The 23,490-nt window shown below is 43.9% G+C and overlaps 1 protein-coding gene across 2 annotated transcripts in view; it reads right to left on the bottom strand.

Moving 5' to 3' along the window:
• Window positions 1–1,286: 1,286 nt before the first annotated feature.
• Window positions 1,287–23,490, bottom strand: part of LOC128330351 (zinc finger matrin-type protein 1-like) — a 40,449-nt gene continuing 18,245 nt past the window's right edge. The window contains exons 2-7 of one of the 2 annotated variants that reach the window (XM_053263066.1): window positions 16,312–16,418; window positions 14,891–14,995; window positions 14,458–14,626; window positions 13,652–13,918; window positions 12,809–12,908; window positions 1,287–2,575 (exon numbers count right to left, since the gene is read on the bottom strand). In XM_053263066.1, the coding sequence (XP_053119041.1) occupies window positions 1,753–2,575; window positions 12,809–12,908; window positions 13,652–13,918; window positions 14,458–14,626; window positions 14,891–14,995; window positions 16,312–16,418 (1,571 nt within the window). In that variant the 3' untranslated portion in view covers window positions 1,287–1,752. The remainder of the gene's footprint in view (window positions 2,576–12,808; window positions 12,909–13,651; window positions 13,919–14,457; window positions 14,627–14,890; window positions 14,996–16,311; window positions 16,419–23,490) is intronic. The other variant, XM_053263067.1, reaches the window with a different exon arrangement.

The following is a 23,490-nucleotide window of genomic DNA, read 5'->3' as shown; positions in this document are numbered from 1 at the left end:
CCTTATGGTATTTTTTCATGACCTCTAAGCATTGATTTCCTTAACATTTTATAGTTCTACATGATTTAATTTCCCTTCTTAATGGAGAGAAGAGGGTTTTATATGTCCCTGAATTGCGTGCATATTTGCATGCTTCCCCTGCCTTTTTATTTGCTGAGGCTGTTCTCACGTGCAGACAAAACTGGGCTAGAGAAAACACGCTCGTTCTTGCCCATGCGTGAGAACCAGTGGGACTGTGCCTGACCCAGGTGGTGCCTTGGCGGCAAACCCGCCAAGCCATCCATCCTCTTCTCACTGATCGCTTCCCAGTGAGACATTGGGGGAATTCCCATAATGCAGCACAAGTCAAGCACTCCCAGCACCCCGACCCTCCGTGCTGCCAGAGAAGGCAGCTGCATGTCTAGGAGCACGATCTCCATGCCCAGACCAACAGAGCGGATCATCTGAAGGGAGGTGAGCTTTTTGAGGCTTCCTCCACTGCCCCTTCAAGCCCTTCCTCGCGGATCATGAAAATCTGCTTACCTGTTACTGCTATAGAAGAATTCTTGACTCAGAAGTGAGCCAGGAGGCGATATTCTACTTGCTAGTTCAATGAATAGATCCTGTGTGTGGATCCATTTGAAAAGCAACTCCAGTTTCCACATTAAAAGAGGGAACATACTTTATGTGACAAAATGTGGAAATAAGGCAGATAAACATAACTGAGTTAAAATGCATGCAGTTAGAATTATATAGAGAAACATGGGAAATAACTTGGATATTTTCAACCTCTAGTTTCATTCAGTTATCCATAATGTGGGGCTCCATTCATGGATGGTGTTTGGGACTGTTTTATGTCTCAGTACAGTGCCCAGGCAACCATCCTGACACTAGATATTGCTCCACTTTGACCTTTGCTTTGCTGCATTTCTGTTGTCCTGATCTTATGTCCTTATGCTGCTGGGGGTATCTAAAACAAAGCTGGCACTGTTGTGCAAGAGTGCATTTGTACTAATATATAAAATTGCACAATCATGCTTGCATGATGCTACCGCAGTGTCACACAAGCACAGTTGTGTAATTTTACATATTTGTGCATGAGTGCACCTAAACAACAGCACTGGCTTTGTTGTAGATGCCTGCGGTGCAGCAGCTTTGCAGAAACATCCACGGTTCATTGTGGAACATGTCAGCCAATATCTTTTGCCTGGAGTTAATAATAAGGATTCTAATTATGGCAGTTGATAAATAAAGAAAATGTTGAGTGGAAACTATGAGTGGGGGGAAAAACAAACCCATTCAACAACTGATCCCTTATATGTTTAATGGGTTATTTCATTTTTTTTTTAACTTTCAGAACTGGATAGGGGAAAAAAAAAACCTGTTAACAAGCATTTGGACAATCCATAGCCCCTTCTGAATATTTCATATTCAGTACTTCCATATAAAGCTTTTAACAACACAGATACAGGTATGACTGAAGACAATTCATAACTATGTATCCTGCCCACTTTTGAATACCGTTGGAATTACATTCCATACTAACTTCGTAATGTGTTTTGTGGCATTTCTAGAAAAGTACTGTAAATCACTATCTTTCAGAGAGTATTAATTCCAGTTCAAATTCTTCTCTGGTGCTTTGTAAAGAGATCTGTCATATCCATCACTCATTCTTTCTGAATGACCAATTAAAAATTAATCACTAATTGAAACATAGAAGTGCACCATAGCTCAGACTACAAATGAACATGAAGTTACTTAGAAAAATCTCAGTTAGAATCCCAAGATAGACTCGTCCCAGAGCATTTCCTCCTCTGTTGGTCCATGGGCTTCAGCCTTTTTTTTCTCCTTCTTGTGTCTCCTGCTCTCCTTTTCAGAAGAACTCTCTTTATTTCCTTTGTCTTTACTGTGCTTTGATTTCCACTCAGTCACTGAAATTGCGTTATCTTTCTTTCGCTTTTGGTTCTCACTGTCCTTTCCCGAGTCTGTTTCTTCTTCACTGTGCTGTTTTCTTTTGGGTGTTGGAAGCTGTTGATGAGGATTCTCGTCACTCTCTCTGGTACATCCTTTCTCTTTTTTGTGCAGCTTTGGCAGCTTTCGGCTTCTTCTATGAGAACTAGAGCTATTCTCTGCAGACACGGGCTTGCAGCCATCACTGGATTCAGCAGATGATGGGTCACAATTGTCAAATTTGTATGTCGTCAAGTGAGACATCTGCTTTTTTGAATAACATTCTGTGTTGCATTGAGACATGGGAGCATTTTCTAGTTTTAGCAGGTCCTCATGAGCTGGTGACCAATGTGACAATCTGTTTTCAACAGAATGTGAAGGTGCACACATTTCTGAAAAAAAAAAGGAATGCTGATCTGGTTCATAAGTATCATAGGAAAACTGGTCTTGGTTAAATGCAAAGTCCTCCTCATGACCATTGATGGCTTCAAACTCTTCATTTTGAAACTCCTCTTCTGGCTTCCTAAAATTAGTTTTTGGTTCCAGTCCTCTTGCTTTTTGCACTTTAATGTAATCTGCCAGTTCATCTTGGAAAGAATTGTATGTTTTCTTGGAGTTCTTCATTAGATTGACAACCATGGTTTCTCTACAAAGATCAAACAAAAGAAAATGTGAACCAAATTGACACAAAAAGCTTTTTCTAAACAAATATGCTGATTCACATTCTGCACAGCAAAACACGGATGGCTCAGCACCTGCCACACTGTTGTGTGCATCTCAAACTCTACTGGGGCTGTTGTGGAACAGGAGGACTTAAAAAATTGTGCAATTGTGTGACATAGCACCCTTTGGAAATCATGGGTGTTGCACTGTACAACAGCGATAGCACAATTTAAGTTGCAGTGGAACAGCCTTGTTCTGCAACAGTGTGGCCAGGGTTTGAGCATATGTAGCAGCATGGGCAGTGCTGAACTATCCGCATTTCACTGTGCAGGATGTGAGCCAGCAGTGAGGAGAAAAATAGAAGCGGCTCTGAGCCATAATTATCTCAGAATGACTGAAGTTTCACCTTAGCACCACCAAGACAAATAAAGTCTAATCCAAAACAAGTTAGCTTGGAAGTAAGTCCTACTGAGTTCAGTGGACCTTACTCTCTCATACATAGGCTCAGGATTGCAGCCATGGTCAACTGAACCTATTTTTGCCAACTTATTTTTGTCAGCTTAGCACAGCTGAGAAACAACATACATAACATACATAGACAATTATGCCCGCCATGCACTCAGTGGAATCCCTCAGAGGAGTGGAAAGGCCTGATATTAGAATCAGTGGCTCCCTATCCCTATTAGGAATGTGCAAACACATTTGAAGCTGAACCCGTTCAAAACTGAACTGGTTTGTTTGAAAGCTTGGGCTTGAGCCAAACCACCCTGGTTTGGCTCAACCCTGGACTGAACCCCACCGGTTCGTTTGCAAATGAAATTTTAATTTTTTTTTTTAACTTACCCCCTCGGGGATGTGTGTGTTCTCCGAGGTGGTGGGGTGTTCGCGAAGGTTCCTCTTCCCCTGCCGGCCTTCCCACCTTCAAAAACAGCCCCATTTGGGCCTTTCCCCCCACTGGCGTGGTGGCCATTTTGGAATCCTCCGTGATTGAGGAATGGGACCATTTTTGAAGGTGGGAAAGTTTGCACAGGGAGGGGGAACCTCTGTGGACCCCCCCTGAGAACCTCCCTGAGGGGGTTAGTTAATTTTTAAGAAAAATTTCATTCACCAACATGCCCCCTGCACTGCATTGCAGGAGGGGGGTGTTGAAGGGGTGCTGGACCAAACTGGCCTGGTCTGGTTCGGGTCAACTTCGGACTTGAACTGAACCAGACCAGCCGGTTTCTTGCACACCCCTAATCCCTATTACAATCCAATGGAGAAACTTCCTGTGCCGGGGTAAATGAAATTAATACAAAGGCTGAAACTTGGCTGAGTGAGATGTTTGAGACTGGTATTCTGAAGTCTCTCCAGTGTATCATCTCTCATGTTGCTATAGAGAAGCAAAAAAGGAGACAAAGTCTCACAGCGCTGTGAGGCCCTCCCTTGTCTGGGAAGAAGCTCTTCTTCCCGTGGCAGTGGAGGAGGTGTAAGCCAGCCAGATCATTTTCTCCATCCTCCCCAGTTGCTGTTGGCAGCGCGACCTCCACTTCCCATCTGAGACTGAGGAGGAGCAGGAAGCACTTCCGCTTCCTGGACTTTCTCAGCCCTGGATGGAGTGCGGTGATGGTGGCGGCCTCCAGAATGAATAAGTAGCCCCAGTACCACCACTACCAAAACTGTCCTGGACTGACAATAGCCTGGTGTGGGACTACTTTGAGCTCTGCCATGGTGACCCACACCATGCTGCCTGCATCCACTGTAGCTCAGCAGGGGGAAGCACCCCAAGCATTTTATTTATTTATTTACTTACTTACTTAATTATATTTATTTAACCTATTTTTATACCACCCACAACCTGCGTCTCTGGGCAGTTTACAGTTAAAATTGTTTAAACATTAAATCAATGAAACAATAAAAATCAATCAAACATTAAAACCATTAACATTACAACCATTTAAAAACCCAACATTAAAATATTAAAACTATAAAACTATCTTATGCTGTCAGAGATGCTGCAACACCCGCAACGGCATCACCCGGGGGTTCCTGCTCCTGCTGGCAGCAATAGGCCGGGTGTGTCCTCGGTTAGCGGCAAGGCTCCTGCTCCTGCACCCAAGCTAGGGAAGTTGCCTGCGCAGGGGGCACAGTCGGTAAGCAAGTGGTCTGCTCGCTCAGAGCCTCATCTCATCACCCGGGCCATTGGGGAGATGAACGCTTTGGAAAACCAGCCATTCCAGGTGGTGAATGCTTCTGACGGCTTCCCTCTGACTACAACATCCCCTCACACACAACTTTCAGCATGTGGGTGGTGCCCTCCCTGTACCAGGCCCTGTACCTGACACTAGTCAGGAACTTACATTGTGGGGAACACACTGGTTGAATTGGGACCAGCACTGAGGGTCCAAAGGGCTAAGCTTAGGCCTGTACCTGAGATTGTCATTTTGCAGGAAAGTGGAGGGTGAACTTTGGCTCTGCTGAGCCAAAGTAACTGAATGGAATTGTTTGTTCTATAGTCAAGGCCTGACAAGAGGAGAAAAGACTCACCCCTCCTGGCTCTGAAACTTGTTTATGCATTTTGCTATGCCAAGGGTAATCATGCGACCCAGTTTGAAATTTGCTAATGTTGAGAGTACTCATATTTAAAAGGTCTTAGGAAGCAACACATAGATATCAGTACCTACATATTTTAGGGGTACATGATATTCACACAATTAATTGCTAAAACCCTTTGCATATTCTCTCTTAACACATTTCTTGGGACTAAAAGGCACCAACTCTGCTTCGAGATTACCACAAACCAGTCTATCTGGACAGAGACAGGAATGTTTTGAGAACATCAAAAGGGAAACAGCTCCATCTGATTCAGTAAACAAGTGCCGGATATGACCCCCCCAAATAGTAGACTCCTTCACTAAATATGGTAAGAGAGTTTGGGGGGGAACCGGAGTTGCTGATATCAGACTGCAGACACAGAGAGAAATGATATGACTGTTTCTGATATGAGATATGGATAACGCGCCTGGAAAAGGAATAAAGAGGCCACACACACTCACACACACAAAAAAGAAAGGTCGGACAGGGAGGAAGAGATGAAGTAGGGGGTGGTCTCTCCACCCAATCTGCCCACCAGCACCCAATAAGGGAGGACAAGGGAAGGCATGCTCTCACTCCATGGGAGGAATAGCATGGAGCCCCTATCCTGTGAAGGCAACACGTGCCTAGCAGATTTCTGAAGTTGCTCTGGTCTCTAAGATTGGAGGGACTTCCATTCCTGCATATTCGATTACTCTGCCAAGCCACCTGGACAGGTGGAAGCCTCTCTGTGCACTCAAGTTCTCCATTCCTGAATCTCACAGCGACTCCCCTAGTGATAACCTCATCCACAGAGACATCACAACAATCCTCTGCTGATTCAGGAGAAGTGTCACCCATAGTGCTTGAGCGGGGAATTGACCTGCTCCTGACCAGCGAGGCGCAACTGAACATCATGGGAGACTTAGAACTTCCCCATGGCCCAATGCATATCCAGGCCCCTACTGATGCATTTTCAGACACAGGCGCCCAGACCAGCCTAGAAGCTGCAGAAGATACTACTACACTGGGTGTAAGACCCGGTCCCCGCCCCCCGCTCAAGATAGCACACCAGAGCTGAACCCTCAAGATAGCATACCAGAAGCGGAGAGCACGATGGCCTCTCTTACCACCCTGCTTGGGCTGGATCCAGATCAGCTGGTCGAAAGGACAGAAGTGACAGTGAGCGCCCAAAATTTTGATAGCGTTCCACCAGACATCCAATGATATTCAGCAGACCAGCATAAAATTGAGGTCCTAATGTGGAATGTCAATGGCTGGCACGCTTCTATCTCAGACCCCTCTTTTAGAAACTATTTAGCCTGCCATGATATTATACTGATACAGGAATCCTGGTCTACCAGGGACCTTTCACTCAATGGCTTCCATTCATATACTGTTGGAGCTGTACCCGGGGTAGGCTGTGGCAGATGCAAAGGAGGTTTGGGTGTGCTTATTGTTACCTCGCTGCGCGCATCCTCAAGACTGCTTCCACCAACTAAGCAATTTGCGATGGCTGTCCTAGTCCAATTCAGCCGATGCAAACTGCTGATAATTAACATCTACCTCTCTCCTCAATGCAGAGAATCACAGGTCAGAACTTTGTGGACTGAACTCTTATGTAGCAGATCTCATCTACTCCAATCCCAAAGCATATGTGGTGTTGGGCAGTGACTTCAATGCTAGGATGGGCCTGGATGACTACACCTTATATTCCCAACAAAGGGCCTATCCACCCAGCCCCGAGGCAGACGGACCCCCTCTTATCTGCCCTTCCAAGGATCAAAAGTCAAACTACGCGGGTCTCCGCTTGAGCCAAATGGCCACAAGGCCTGACCTCTCCGTTCTGAACGGCTCATTCAAAAAAGACCACCCTGCCGAGTTCACCTTCCTCGCCAGCACCAGAATGAGCTTGATTGACTATTTCATCACATCAGGGAATCTACTTCCGTTAGTGGAGGGATGGAGGTTATTCCTAAATTTGATAGCGACCATCTCCCTATCTTGCTACTCCTAAAACCATTCATTCATCAGTCACACATTGAGAATCAATACAATCCTTCTATATTTTCAGCAGAGGGAGTATATTGCCGTGCCAAATGGTCACCACGGCTGGATCAAGAGCTTAGTGAACTACTTGCTTCTGACTGTTTGCATTCTATACACTCATCTAAACAATGACCCTACTTCTACGCCTCTGGAGTCATACAAAGCATTAGTCCGGGAACTACACCAGCTCCTCGCTTGCAGAACCCATGAACCTCGTGCCCTGTATCAACCGCCTTCCAAGCAGTGGTTTGACAAGGATTGTGTTACTGCCAAAAAAGCTCTCGCAAAGACCTATTTTTGCCTGATCAAGTTTACAAAACCAGCACTGATTTGAGGGCTGCACAGAATCTTCTTCAGCAGAAAAAGCAGTATAAACTTCTGCTGGCCCGCAAGAAAAAAGAGGCCATGAAACAGGCCTGGATGGGATTAATCCAGGCCGCTAGATCTAGGGATTTGGCCATGTTTTGGCGTCTCACAAAGTCCTTTCCCAGTCATGGACCAAATCATCTGGACTGCTACATTCATCCAGGGACCTGGGAGAAACACTTTTATGATTTATATAAAGATCCCACTGCTGCTTTCAGAGTCCCCTCTAGTGCTATTAAGGACACCCCGGCGTTGGCCCCGGTGTCAATCTCAGAGATCCACAGCCTTGTTGCCCAACTGAGGCCAGGAAAGGCTCCAGGGGAGGACCTCATCCCACTGGAGGCTGTCAAAAACAACCTGGATTGGTGGGCCCCTATTTTGGCATCGCTCTTTACCTCCATCGGCGCGAATGGCCAAATCCCCAAGGACTTGCAATTATCGTCCTCATCTTCAAAAAAGGGCAAGAAAGATGATCCTGCCAATTATAGACCTATCAGTCTACTTAATACCATTAATAAACTGTACACAAGACACCTTTATGGGAAACTTAGGGATTGACTAGAACAAGAAAAGCTCCTTGCGGAGGAACAAGCAGGGTTTAGGGAATGGCGCTCTACTATTGATCAATGCCTAGTCCTACAGCACCTCATTGAGAAATATTCCTCAGCTATAATAAAATTGATGATGAGAAATATTCCTCCGGTAGGGTGACCTCACTATATGCTGCCTTTATTGATCTCAAAGCAGCATGTGACTCCATCTCATATGCCAAATTATGGGAGAAGCTGGAGGCCTCCACTATTGACTGGCGCCTGCTACACCTCATTTGAACCCTGCACCTAGACACTTCACTCAAAGTGAGATGCAGTCCACAAGGTCACCTTACAAGTGCTATTCTAACACAGAAGGGCATCAAACAAGGATGTATTCTGGCCCCACTCCTATTCAATTTCTATATCAACTCAATGGTCGGCCAGCTCAGCAATACTTATTTTCACCCTCCAAAGCTTGCGGGGAGACATATAGCCATCCTATTATATGCAGGTGATGTGGCCATCCTCTCAAGGACCCCCATTGGCCTTAGAAGAGTGCTGAGGGCCCTGTTGCTGCATTGTAAGGAAGAATACCTGGAAATCAATTATCACAAAACTAAAATCATGGCCTTTGCTAGGAGGCCCAAGATCTACTCCTGGAGGATCGAGGGACATAAAGATCGAACAAGTGACTCATTTTAAATACCTGGGAGTAGTCTTTCACTCTGGTGGCTCTAGAAAAGCCCATGGAGACCATGTGGCCTTAAATGCTCAGAAAAGCTCCTCTGCTATCCTTCAGTTCATGTGTGCAAGAGGAGGCCACTATTTTCCCGCCGCTTTCAAACTGTTCCAAGCCAAGTCATTATCTCAACTACTCTGTGGCGCCCAGCTGGGTCCCTTTCCAAATATTATGACCCTGGAACATGTACAATCTAAGTTCTTGAGGGTAGAGCTTCGAGTACCAAGATGTGTCTCCAGTTCCACTCTTCGCCTGGAGACAGGCCAGATCAAGACTGAGGCTAGGGTGTGGATGGCCACTCTCTCCTATTGGCTTAGACTAACCTTTTGCCCAATTGGCCTTGCCCTGCTAACCCTTCATGATGATTATCAATCTACCTGGGCTCAGGCAATTGAGACAAGGCCTCTCCCCTCCGTCCCTGCTCACCATGGGCTACGATCAGGCAAAAACAATAATTAAGCAGCACATTACAGACACTGAGTGCCAAATGGACATCAGCAGTGTCTCAACATTTTATATCAATGAAGAACTTAGATATCTGACCTCTCCTGCAGCATACCTCACTCAATTGGCGGTCCCAAACCAAAGAAGGGCGTTCACTTTGGCCCATTGCCATGGTCTCTCCTCAGCAGTACTGGAGGGCTGTTACAGAAAGACCCCATTTGCTGAGCATTTATGCCCCTGTGGCTTGGAACAGATTGGAACTATTGAGCATGTCCTTCTATTTTGCCTGTTCTATAGAGACATATGTGCTGCCCTAATTTCCCCATTGCTAAGTAAGTTCCCGGGACATACGAGTCAATTCTACAATCATTTATTGCTCTCTGACTCTAACTCTGCCATTACAAAGAACGTTGCCAAGTTCTGTGCCGCTGCAATTGGCATCCAGCAAAGGATGATAGGCGGTGAGCCCCCCTAATCTGACTCTTGATTACTCTGGATTGATATCGCACTCGCCCACGCCTCTATACCCATTGTTTTATTGCATTATATTGCATTTTATTTACTGCATTTTATTGCATTCCATTGTCTTTTTATTGCTTTGTATACTATACAGTTTTATACCCCCCCTTTTAACTTATTACCACATTTTATCTTCTTTATTTTTTAATCTTTAGTACAAATGTGTATTTTTAGTTATAGTTTTAGCCTTTTGACGACAAATTAATATCTATTATTTTTTTAAATCTTAAACTGCAATCATCCTTAATTTTAGCTTTGTTACCTGTAATTTTTAATGTGTATTAATTTTATGCTGGTCTCTGACGGTAATAAAGGATTGATTGATTGACTGACTGAATCTCACAGCCGACGCTGGCCTACAGGACCCGGTAATTATACTTGCAGACATTGCCTTCAGCCCAGCATCTTCTAAGCGAACATCCCTGCCCAACTTCACCCCCCCCCACTTTCTCTCTCCTTTCTGCTTCCTAGAAAGGTCTCGGTCTCTACTCTCTTCCTTAGGCTGTGCCTGTCAGCTTTCACTGAGTCAGCGTACTCACTTTAGCCTGCTCTCCCTATTCTTCCTCCCCTTTCTCTGTTCTCATCTCATTCACTCTGGACTGTTGGCCGGAGGCCAGCATGGGCACCTCCTCCCATCTCTGCTCTTTCCTCCTCACCCATCCCCTCACCTTCTCACACGTGGATTTTTGCTCTCTTTTCTCCCTCTCTCTGCTTAAAATTGAAACTATAATTGTTGTGTCTTAGCTAAGAACAACTGCAAGATAACACACATACAGGGTTCATTGCTAGTGAGAGAGAAAATGATTTCAACTGCTCTTTATTGCTAGTGAGAGAGAAAATGATTTCAACTGCTATTCATTTCTAGTGAGGGAAAATTATTTTAACTGCTATTGAAAACACTACACTACATTGGGGTAGAAAACCAATTGATTGATTTTGCTTGCATGCTTAACTGCTTAGATGTAGCCATTTGCCTTAATAAAATTTATAAAACTGCAGTTGTGTGTGACGTCTCTTCTCCTCCTCACTCCCGATTGCTCCATCACCTCAGAGCCGAACCAGGGGTAGCCTCTGTTGGCTAAGATGGGAGGGGCTGTGTGCTCCTTTGCGTAGAGGGCATTGCAGCCTGCTCGCAACAACATACAAACTAATCCTCTTTCAATGCTCCAAGGCTTTCCAGCACATGAAAATGGTGGGGTTCGTGGTCACCAACAATGCTGCCAATATCAGTAAGGCAGCTGAGCAGGGTTAGTTTGTGTCCATTGATTGTGTGGCACACACTCTGAACCTGGTCATGTGGGATGCACTTGGCCCTTCTGGGGTTGCGACCAGGTGAGACATGCATGCTGCAGGTGCTGGGCACCATCTTGCTGCTGCTACGGCTGCTATTGTGGAGAGCTGCCGCAAGATAGCAGCTTTCTTCTACTGGAGCAAAAATGGTAGGTGGATGCTCAAGGAGAGGCAGCTTGAGCTCCATCTACCTGAACACCTGTTCCTCAGGATGTTCCGACCTGGTGGAACTCCACCTTTCTCTTGCTCCGGTACCTGTCAGAGCAAGAACTGGCCATCCACACCCTGGCAAGGAGGCATGGCTTGGAAGTGTGCAACCTATCCAACCAGGACTGGGCGCTCCTTTCCAAGGTTTTCTTGGCACTCAAGATGTTCTTTGTTGCCACAAACAGCTTGTGTGCCGAGACAGCAATGCTGAGCCAGGCTTTGCCAGCCATTCTTCACCTCCAGAAGATGATAGGTGAGCTTCAGACCAAAGACTGGAGTGCTGGATTGGCTCAGCAACCCCTTGGGTGCATCGGCAGCACATGTTTTGTCCTGCCTATGTGACCCAAGGACGAAGGGCAAAGCTGTCATCCCTGAAGAGCTGCTCAGGTGGAGGGACCTCCTGGTTGCAGAGGTTAGGCAAGCAGAGAGGAGAGGAGGCTGGGGCGCAACCAGGAGGAGGGTGCTTGAGTGCCTACTGCAGTGCACAGTCAATCCCTAGCACCAGCATATCTCTGCTGTTTCCCGGTCCAGGACCATGGTGTCCTTGGCAGGGCCAAGTGAATCGTCAGTTCCACCAATATCTCCCCACCCACCCCCAGGATCCTACGGGGTTTGGGGGAAAGGTTAAATTTTTGTTAAAAATTGCCCACTTGCCCATTTCTTTTGTGGACTGGGTGGTAGGTAGCACCCACCATGCAACCCACTTTGGTATCCCTAGGAACGACCCATGAAGAACAATGGGGTGATTCGAGTTTCCCATTGTTCCCTATGGATGAATGAGTCGAATCGATTTGGGTTGATTCATTGAAACAGCTGGCAATGGCCACTGTTTGCAATCTGATTTGAGTTCAAATTGAATTGCAAAATCAAATTTGTGTTGTTCTCTACTGAAGACATTTACTTGACACTTGAGGACACCTGATCTTGAAGAGCTCATTGGGCAGAGATCAATACTAGTAGAATTGTAACTGTTTCCTAATATTGGGCATAGATAGGTACAAAGCATATCAGGGTCAAATCAGGCTCAGAAGGAGAAACTGAAACCAGAGGCATCCCCAAATGCACAAGCATGACACCAGAATCAGGGTGGACAGTCTATACAATAGTGACAATATAACTGTTTGGAACAATATGCTTCTTGCCAGATACTGAACTAGCATAGGAAGACAATCTGCCCATGCTGCAAGGGAGTGCTTTCCTGCTCGTTTCTCTTTAGGGAACATTATCTGAGGGGATCCCTCCTTCACTCTTTTACATCTTACAAGGTTCACATCAATAATACCAATCCAACAAAGTCATCCTGCCAAAGAGAGGAAAAGTAAATGTCAGGAAAATACTGATACCACTCAAGGATCCCAGCATCAGTATACTGGGTGATAAATTTAGAAAGGAATTTGTAAACTGGATAAATGGACACCAGCATCTATTGACAAGAAATACACACATACACAGCTTCACAGCCCAAATTGTCAATGCAACTTCAGAGCTACTGATGAACAGCTGGGAGAACACTTACTTAATCTGATGCTTATTTCCTTGCATGTGAGACTGGTACATTTCTATGGATGTGAGGCTAATGCTGCATATGGGGCACACATAGTTGCCAACCCCAACTGCTAAAAAACACAACAAAACAATGTTTAGAGAGGATGCAATAAATATGACCCCCCTCCCCAGCATCTTGTCCCTTTTGTGCAGGACATTTTTGCCAAGAAACCGAAAAGGTCCAGAAAAAAGTCTCACATTGTCTTGCAGCTGCACAACAACACATATGTGACAACAGGTATAAAGACTGCACACCCAAAACAAAACAAAAACCAATAACAATTATTGCTAAAACAACTGGAAAAACACAGATCTCCATATACAAATACAGTACCTAGTACCTTAGGAATTAATGCTATTACTGATTGAAATATATAATGTGATAAATCTGTTGCTGGAAAGGACTCTACTGATTCTGGGGATGGAATATCTGAATGCTCATTCATGTAAAAATAAATTCTACACATTGATAAGTAACAAGTTATAGAAAATGTGAGACTCTTTCCCCCTGCTATGTTGGTTTCATTTGGGCAAGGACTTTTTTCATGCTGCAGGGGAGGATTCAAAAATTCAATGCCCCACCTGCAATATGAAGCAATGCAGTCCAGCCACAGTCACTGCATCATATTTACTTATAATAAAGTAAATATCCCACTTTTCTCTGCAAAGTAGACTCAAGGCAAATTACAATTCAAATCAACAAAACAAATGAAAAATAAATACAATAAAAAGCACATGGTGCCTTCTCATCATGCACTCATGCTCAGTTAAGACAAAGTGGACAAAGTGTCTCCTCTCCATACTGTTTGTTTACCATTGGCCTTGGATTCCATAGGGATTGCCTCGCTCCCTATCTCGGCCATCAGCTTCTTGCGTGCTTCGTTCCTCTTGTGCTTCTTGCCCACATAATGCTGATGAGCCATGAGTGGGTTGTTAAAAGGTGCTGAGCAGAGCTTACAATACTTCTCTGGGTCATCCAGATCCAGTGTTATGCCAGAGGATGAAGATGGGTCTTCAGCATCAGTCTCCTGTGAGGTCTTCTCAGCAGTTGACTCTGGCAGAGCTGGAGTCACAGAAAGACCTGGGACAAAGTGGAAGAAAGGTCCATTGCAAAAGTCCATTGCATAGAATGTCTCCCTACTGAAACAGCTGAGAAGGTGGGGTGTGGGGGAAGGAGAAAGAAATGGGAGTAGTAGCCCTGCTGTCTTTGGGATGTTACATTAATGTAATTAATGTAATGGAATTAATTAATGTAAAAATAAATAAATTAAGAGGGAATGTGTCCTTGTAGCTCTGCAATCTCAAGAAAGGTCACCTGAAACACTTGCCCCCAGCTCTTTTTAATGGGCTTCTCTCTCCCTGGTTGAGAACTAGTTTTATTGGTGGGCCTCTCTGAATGTGACTATGGCTGCAAGTGGTTAGTCACTGCTCCCTCCCTTCTGTCTGCATTGGATTAAACGGCATGGGAATGTGGGAAGAGAAGGAAGGCAATTCCTTTGGACCCCATTAGTTCTCTGATTAAAATGATACTTCTCTGATTAAAAGGAAGGTTTCACCCCAGAAAGAGGGACAGCAAATCATAGCAAATCACTGAGAACATAAAAATGACAGGGTCTTCACCAGGTTCTGGCTGAGTGCTCTGTGTAGCCTGCTGAGCCTGATCTCCTGAAAGCTGCTTCAGTTTCTTGGTGTGGATCTTTCCCAGGTAGTGGGACTGAGCAACAATTGCGGATGTGAAGATCATATTGCAGAGCCTGCAGTATGTGTTTTTGTCCACATTTGGGTCCATCTGAAACCAAAGGAGGCATTTAATTTGCTAGTGTTCAACTGAGGAGTTGTGCCCTGATGATATTCTCTCTTTTTCGAGGGCAGGAGGAACGAAAATGAGAATGTGGGCATACATGGTAAAAAAATAAGAACAAAAACTGAGTGGGTCCCATGCTGCGGATTGTGGTTAAAAAGCACAACCCGGTCTGAAAAGGTTGGTAATTACATGTTAATAAGCAACTATCCATAGAACAGCATTGTTAATGCAGTGGAAGAGTAACATCACCTGGAAATTCACGTATTGTTTCTTCTGCTTATTGGGTTCCTGTCCCTCCTCTTGTTCACTGCGCATTTGTAAATAAAGTCGGACTTTTTGAGCATGCCTTTTACCCTGGAAAACATAGGCCATCGTTTAAAATCAGGATCTACCTATTTTTCAGAAGACACATAGACTTCAACACTCGCAAATTTTGAGGGGAGTTTGCATTTCAGAGGAGGGGGACATCACCAGAGGGTACATCTTTACCTGCTCTCATGGCTCATACCTGATGCAGAAAGCAGCAGGACAATATATTTAAGACAGAGGTGGCATGTGTGCAAATCTCAAGCCAGACATTCTTCTGTGTAAGCTCCCATTAACATGAATGAGACCTGTGTAAGAGCACTCTAGTGATCTACTACAGTTTCCATTTGGGCCGGTAAATGCCCTCATGAAATGCACCCAGAGATGGCAAGTTGGTTAGGCAGGAAATAAAATAGACAGGACAAGTGAGAAGACAGAACATCGGATTGACAACTAGAATAGTTAAACTGGCAGTAAAAGGTCTGAATGCTTGCTTGCTCAATTTGAAAGGTGAGGTCCATAAAAGGCGTGGTTAAGTCTCTAGGTCAAGGGGGGAAATCCCCCAAGAGTCAGAGAGTATGACTACAAAAAGTGTAGCACTATGTGGATGCCTGCTTGTTCAGTTTGTAAATACAGAGCTATTACAAAAATGCTGCAAGTCTTCAGTACTCTTTCCTCACAAGGAAACAGACTAGGAGTGACTATCCCTGGATTTTCTCTTTGTTTGGGGAAAAAGGAGTCATTAAAAACTGCTTTGTAAACTGTTGTTACTGAAAAGCAGCATGGAAATATGGACGACGATGATAACAAACACTACTACTATGTTCTATCTCAGGGCTGCACAACTCAAATGCCCTGGTGGGCCGGAACCATCCACAACTTGATGTGCAGGGGCCGAGCTCAAATTTTTAGCACATTATGACATTAAAATTAAATATTATTAGTTACTTGTGGATCTCTTCCCCTTGTCAATGGACCCATGGTTTCAACCAAGGACAGTGGCCAGAGAATAGGTCCTGTCACTGCTCAATCAGTGGGGCCCCTGGAGTGCATGCCAGGCCAGCCCCAAACAAATGCCAAGTCCTCTTCTCTCCCTAAATTGTTGTTGCTTTCTTGCTGCAATGCTTGGCATGCTTACATGGGAGTAAGCCTCACTGGGCACACCATGGAGCATATTTCTGAGAAAGCATGCAGAGGATGGCGCTATAAGGTAGTTTCTTTGCTGGTCAAATGACCGTAACAATAAGGTAGTTTCCAGCTCCTGTGTTGCTGCAGGATACCTGGGGGCCAGTAAAATAGTCCCTGCGGGCCGAATCCGGCCCCTGGGCCTTATGTTGTGCAGGCCTGTTCTATCTCATGCTTACCTCATAGTGTGAAATCCTTTGCGATTCAAACTGCAACACAGCCCCACAAACATTACAGAATGTGTCAGTACAAAGTTCTCTTCTTGTTACCTCATCCAAAGTATCATCTAAAGTAAAAGGTTAAGGATACAACCATCAGTACTCAGTATAGAGGGGAGACTTATTTATTTATCAGTCATACTGAAAAACCTGAATGCAGGATGATGAAAACCAGGGGTGTAATAGTCTACCCATCTATGCATGGCTTCTCTGCTCCTGATGCCTGTCCTTTAAATCCAGGTCAGGCAGCTAGGAGAGCTTGCATGTGCTCTTTCCAGTAGAACCAGGAAGAATGCTAAGGTACTCTGTCTTAGAGGGCTAGGGGGACAGAGGGTACAAACACAAATTGTGGTGATAGTGCTCTTTCCCTAGGCAACTGAAGATGTGTAGGCACCCAGAGCAGCAGGGCATCTCTCCTATTGGAGAGGATATGGCAGTTGCAATATTCTGGCGGCGGCAGCAGTAGCACTATCTATTCAAGAGGGCAGAAAGACAGAGTAAGAGAAGCCCTTCAGTCTGTGTGCTCAGAGCACAAGAAAACTACACGAGGCACTTTGTGTGTTACAGAATCCATACATTTTGCTATAGACAATGGTGAGCAAAACTGGTAATGGCTCTTTGCTAGAGAAGCAAAAAAGGAAACTTCTGAAGTGGTCCTAACAAGAATCGCTTCAAGATTTCACAATAAAGCAAATTTTGTTCCAGTAGAGGGCCTTGAATAAAATCAGCTCCACACATTACAACTGCTGTGGGGAAAATGGATGTTTCTTCGATACATGTACACTATTGCTTTAAGATGTACATATACTCGTGTCTGATGCCATACAGGTTGTTTGTTGCAGCAACTACTGGCATTTCCCAAAGCAATTATAATGTGTGGATTTGCCCTAAGAAAAGGTTAGAAGGGATTGAAATTCCCTCCTTTTGTGTTTCCCCCTCCCCCCCGCCAATGGGGGGCGCAGTTGTCTGTGGCAACACTTGATTTGTATGATAAGCCAACCAAGAAGCAAGGAGATTGCAAGCCAATCAGAAGGCAGTGCCAGAAAACCAATCAGCAAGGGGGAAACAGGACTCCAAAATGGTGCTCAAAATATTGAAATTTTTCAATCGAAATGGGATAGTTTTCAATCATTTTCAATGTTTCAATCAAATTGGGATCCTTCCAAGCTCGAAACAGGCCCTTTATTTTAAGGGTGTTTTGTTTCGAGCTTGAAACACCCAAAACGGACCATTTTGAGTCAAAACCTTTCAATGTCAAAACGTTTTGCACATCCCTACCTGGCAATGTCTAGTAGAAGATGTTTGGCATGATGCCAAAGCATTAGAGTTTTTCTACTGCCTATCTTTAGCCAAATGAAATAGACATCTTCTTTGACCAGATATCATATCAATGAGATTTGGGGCTCTTGGAAGCAATGCATTACTTGAAGATATAAGCCTTACTCAGACATTATGTTGTACAAGTGTGCAGATGTCTGTACACTTGTACATGTTTTTGTGTGAATGACTGTACCTGTGTTTATTTAAAAAGTGAACTTGGGCACAGGCCTCTCAAATGTAGGGTACGGATAGGAAGTGTATTGCTGTACCAGTGTTCAGTGTAACATGTGAATTGCTGTGAACCTGTGTACTTCATACACTTGTCATAGGCTATAGTGCTAATGCCGTCAAAAAGAATCATTTGGCCCTAAGTGCCACAAGGCTGTTTGGCCTTGAGACTAACTTGCGATTCACTCACTGCTCTGCAAGGGTATACCATTGCAAGTATACCACTGCAAGGTATACTCAGTCAAAAGGTGGCTGAAGTAGCTCTAGTTGAGTTTATAACTATGTTTGCTGCTAAGGGTGTTGCTGTTGCAATGGGGGTTTGGGGAAAAGGTTAAAAATTTGTTAAAAATCACCTGCTTGCTGATTTCATTTGTAGGTAGGTAGCACCCATCATGCTCTAACATGCAACCCACTTTGTGTCCCTAGGAGTTACCCATGAGGAACAATGGGGTATTCCATGTTTCCCCATTGTTCCCTATGGCCAAAGTACTCAAACGGTTTCGAGTTTGTTTCGTCCAAACAGCTGCTTTGACCACTGTTTCAATGAAATGTTTCAGTCATCTACGTTTTGTTCTCGAAACAAAATGCAAAATCTGTTTTGTGTACATCCCTATTACCAGGTTGTTGTACTTGGTAGCAATCCTTACAATGCTATTTAAGCAGTATGGAAGAGCTGGCTGAACTTGTTAAAGGCTGAAGACGATGTAAAATATGTTTAAGACTAACAATAGACAATGCAATTAAAAAAAACAGAACAATCTTTTAAATTGAAAAATGGCATTGGATCAAAGCTTTAATAATTAAAGATAAAAAAATCTGAACCCATGGAGGGTCTTGAAAATATATTTAATAACATGACATATGAAACATTATTAATTAACATGGCATATGTCCAAAGAGTAGACGGAAAACTGCTACAGGGCTGAGGGAATGTAACAGAGCTTGTAGGGCACTGAACTGTCATCCGCTTTCATTGAGCAAAGATCAAGCTAGGAAGGAGGCCACATTTAGATTTCTGAGATAATTTATTTCAAGATTGTACTCAAGGCACAATCTCACAATTTAAAAGAAGAGAAAAAAGTTACACCCCTCTGAATTACACCCTCAGGGGAGCAAGATAATTACTTGAATCAGAGGCAAAAGCTTGCAGAAAGAAATGTGTCTTCCGAAGGCAGCAGAAAGCAAGCAAAGATGGGCCAAGTCAGATATCCCGGGTACCACAATAGAAAAGGCCTTTCTCCCCACCCAACTGTCCTGCTGATGGGCCTCTCAGGCAGGTTCATATGAGAGAAAAGTTATCTTTGTCCTCAAGCCACTGAGGGCTTTACAATTAAAGACTCATAAAAGACTTGAAGGCGCACTTTACCTTTACTTTGAACTGTGCCTGGAAACCAACTGGTAGCCAATGCAGCTGGTACAGAAGGGTTATTCCTTTCATGGCAACCGATTAAAAAGTTTCCCCTAGTTGTCTGACAGGAAGGAAAATCTAAAGAGAAGTCAGGAACAAGACTAGAAGGAGGGATCCTCAAGGAGAAGTTATGACACAACCCCAGGTCTTTAGTTCCTCTCTGTCCTTCAAGCAACTACTAGGAGCTCTAGTAAGGACATGTTTGTTATTCGGGTGGAATCTGAAACTGAAATAACTGGTCCAGTATGAAATCCATGCTTAATTTCCTTATTCACATCCTGAAAGAAGGGCCTCCCCATCTCTGACAGATTTTAAAAGGTTGGGATGGCTCCCAATCCACCAGGTATCCAGAGTCTGAAACCCAGGCTAAAAGTGAGGTAGGAGGGTGGGCAAGGGGGCTGCCGGCAGCCATACTTATCAGAGAGCTGGTGTGTGTGTGTGTGGGGGGCATCCCGGCAGCCAGGGAGATCTCAATGCACTGCGCTGCTCATGTGGTGCAGTGTGGGATATCTGGCAGCTAGGCTCCTCCCTCTCACCTCACGCACCGGTTGCCATTGTGGCACTTGTGTGGGCACGTGAGCAACAGAGCCCTCTGCGGGCTCAGATTGTGTGTGTGTGTAAGACAGGTAGGCTCCTGCCTTCTCCCTAGCCCCAGCCCCTATGGTCATGAGAATGACCTTAGAGAATCCATCATTGTTTTTAAATTTTTAAAAGGTTTTAATGTGTTGTATTATTGTAAACCACCCAGATATGTGAATTTCAGGTGGTATATGAAAATGTGAAATAAAAACAACATCCTTATTTCGTATGAAATGAGAAATATTTTATTTCTTTACATTTATATTCCACTCTTCCTCCAAGGAGCCCAGGGCAGTGTACATAGTTAAGTTTCTCCTCACAACAACCCTGTGAAGTAGGTTAGGCTGAGAGAGAAGTGACTGGCCCAGAGTCACCCAGCAAGTCTCATGGCTGAATGCGGATTTGAACTCGGGTCTCCCTGGTCCTAGTCCAGCACTCTAACCACTACACCACAGTCATTTAATTCTTGGAGTTCACAATGACTTTTACATAGCCTGTAATGTAAGTTAATGCTCTCGCTGAAATTGAAGGGAAAGGTCACTGTCTTTTCTGTTCCTCTCACATCCTCTTGCACCACAGAGAGGTGCGGCGGGGGTGGGGGTGGAGGAGAGTGGAATTCAGCTGGTGCTGTGTGCTGGCAAAACCAAAAAAGCCCACCTAGAGATGTGACTGCCCCACCTAACAAGAAAAGCTGGTTACGGGGCTGAGGGGAAGTCTTCAAATTTGCCCCCTCCCTTGCAGGTGCCGGTGAGCAATAGTTGGGAACTCAGAAGCAGCACTTGTGTTTCTCATGTAGTGCCCATGTTTTGTTAGTCTGGATGTTAGCCCATGATCCTAAAAGTGGGGTAGTAAGAACTTTTCAGAAACCCTGGAGGGAGCACCAATAAGATGCCTCTGGGGTCTGGATAATACAGGACATAGGAGAACAAATGCAATATGATCGTTAACAGACTCCTTCAATAGATAAAGCAAGATTTGGGTAGCTGAAGCTGGTCAGCGACAGGTTTCATGGGCGAGAAGAGTGGCTACGTTGAAAATGAGTGTACCATCCCAACATATATTTTTGTTGCTTAATATCCCTTTAACAGTTCTGACAAAATGGCAGAAATGAATACTGGATTTTGTCTATTTAAAAAATCCCTCTAGAACAGCAGCTAAGATTTTATATAAGCGTATTAGTACTGGTGGGCTGTCCTTCTCCTGTGTTAAAGAATATTACCAGGCAGCTGCTTTGAGTCATCGGTCATTTTGGATTAGTCAAGATAGAGAATTAATCTTAGAACAAAATGATCTTCTAGTTCCTTTAAAGAACATGCTGTGGTAGAAGGGGTTCCACATTATAAGCTTCAGTTCTTGCACCAAAACTCTCCCCCTCAATTGCCTTAATTTAAAAATAAATGTATCCCTGGTTTGTCATCTTTGACAACCTTGTACTATAATGTGTAGGGATATGGAGAACATTCCACCGTCAGAAAGTTCTGCCTCGGTCCATTTAGAGTGTTCTGAGCTCAAAACAGAATACAATTTAAAAGGGGTGGGTGGGCCTTGTTTGAAGCTCAGAATGGAACAATCCATTTCGAGACAGAATATTCCAACCTGTTCCAAGCGCCATTTTGAAATCTAAAATGGCACTCTTCTGCCCTCTGTGCACACGCAGCAGTCATTTGTACACCGCCTAGAGATGTACATACAAGGCGGTATAGAAATATAAAAAATTAAATTTGCATGGTCAGCACCACCATGCAAATGGTCACCGTGCATGCACAGAGGCCAGAAGAGCACCATTTTGGATTCCAAAATGGTGCTTGGAATGGGTCAGAACGTTCCAACGGAATGGGGTTGTTCTATTGGAACAATTGGCTTGACCGGTTGTTCTGATGAAATGTTCCACACATTTTGCATTCTATTCTGAGCTCGGAACAGAATGCAAATTGTGTTTCGTGCACATCCCTAATAATGTGCAACTGGAAAATAAAGAACTAATTGGCTATGTTCCCATGTAACTATACAATTATGGGAAGAATGACTGATAGTGGTGATGGAGCTTTGAAATGTTTGGGGTCAAGAGAGAAGAAACACAGAAGAAGAAGAAGAGAGAAGAAACACAGAAATGTTTGGGGTCAAGAGAGAAGACACCTGTTTCAATATTTTCACATTTGGCCTGTGGTAAACAATCTAATTAGAAAAAACAGCCACATGAAAGAGCTTTGATCTCAGGACCTCAAATAAAAGGAATGTTAACATTTTTTATAAAATGTTTATGCAGTTGGAAGCAGGGATAAATTAATATTAGGATAAATAGAAAAAAGACATGGGTAAAACTATAACTGAAGAAGCCTGGGCTTAAATCTGATCAAATGTTCCCAAAGTTCAGATCTTTAAGATAAATCATTAAAAGAACTTTTAAAAACTCTTATGTAGCCTGTGCAGAGTCAATTACCATGCAAGAGGAATACAACGAGCAATGATATTTGTTGGAAATGTCATTGAAAACTATGACAATTAATTTCCAAAAAATTGGAAACTAATTGTGGAAAGCAATTGGAAAATATTACTGGTTGCTGGGTAGATTTTGCTGCCCAGAAACTCTGAAAATGCCTCATGCCACTGTGCATACGTCCAAAAGAAAATCAGAAATAATAGAACAAGTGGTGCAGCTCAGAAGCCCTGGTCTGAATACAGTTTAGGTGGCTAATCAGTTAACTGTAGTGTGTACAATAGTGTTTCTATTGCTCTAGGGCTCTGATTTCATTCTTTGCCATCGTTACATGCTCCAAAATCCCCCCCACCGCACCCAGCTACTATGATTGTGAGTACACTGGATGCTTTAAAAGAATAATGAGTGACTTGAGTAGATATTCTTCCAGATCACTTTAAGTTACCTCTTTATTAAACCCTTTAAGCATCCAACTCTTTTCTGTCTACTTACTATCATGTTTTTAGATGAAACAAACTCTTACTCACTTCTTATTGAAGGCAAATAAATATGCCCCTTTGTTGCTGGCTGGCATCTAACTCTAGCCCATAATTAAAAATTCTAATATTCTCCTCTTCAAGGGTGGGCTTTTTCAGGATCAGTAACCGTAGAGTGATTGTGATCATGAAAAACCCATCCCGAAGCAGGGAAAATCTTGTGTGAGCAGGCTTTTGGAGTCCTCTTACTGCACTTTTGTTGGGAGCATCTGCACCACCTGATATTTTTTATTTAACTACAATTGTTCCTGTTCTTAAAACAAACTGCCATTCTTTAAATGGAGGCCGTCATTGTCATGTCACAAATTAAAAAGTCAATTTGAAAGAAAATCATGGGCAGGGTGAAGGAGTGCTCTAAATGGGGTGATGCAACACTCTGTGCCATGCAAAAATATGTCACTGAAGGCTACACGACTCTGAGATATGTATTTTCAAGTAGCACAGTGTTTTTTTGGGAAAGGAAGGCTGTCAAAATTTGCCCTCTCCTGCACGATTGGTGCTGCTGCATTAGTTGAACCTATCAGCAGCACTGGCTCTTCTCACATAGCTCATGCGCTCTGGTAATCTGGATGTTGGCCCTTGTTCATATTAATGCCTATCCATTCAGATTTGCTAAAACTGATCTTAGATCC

This window comes from Hemicordylus capensis, chromosome 6 (assembly GCF_027244095.1).
Source record: "Hemicordylus capensis ecotype Gifberg chromosome 6, rHemCap1.1.pri, whole genome shotgun sequence".
In the NCBI taxonomy this organism is placed as follows: domain Eukaryota; kingdom Metazoa; phylum Chordata; class Lepidosauria; order Squamata; family Cordylidae; genus Hemicordylus; species Hemicordylus capensis.
Note: the sequence above shows the minus strand (reverse complement) of the source record. Positions and strands in the feature narration are given on the sequence as shown.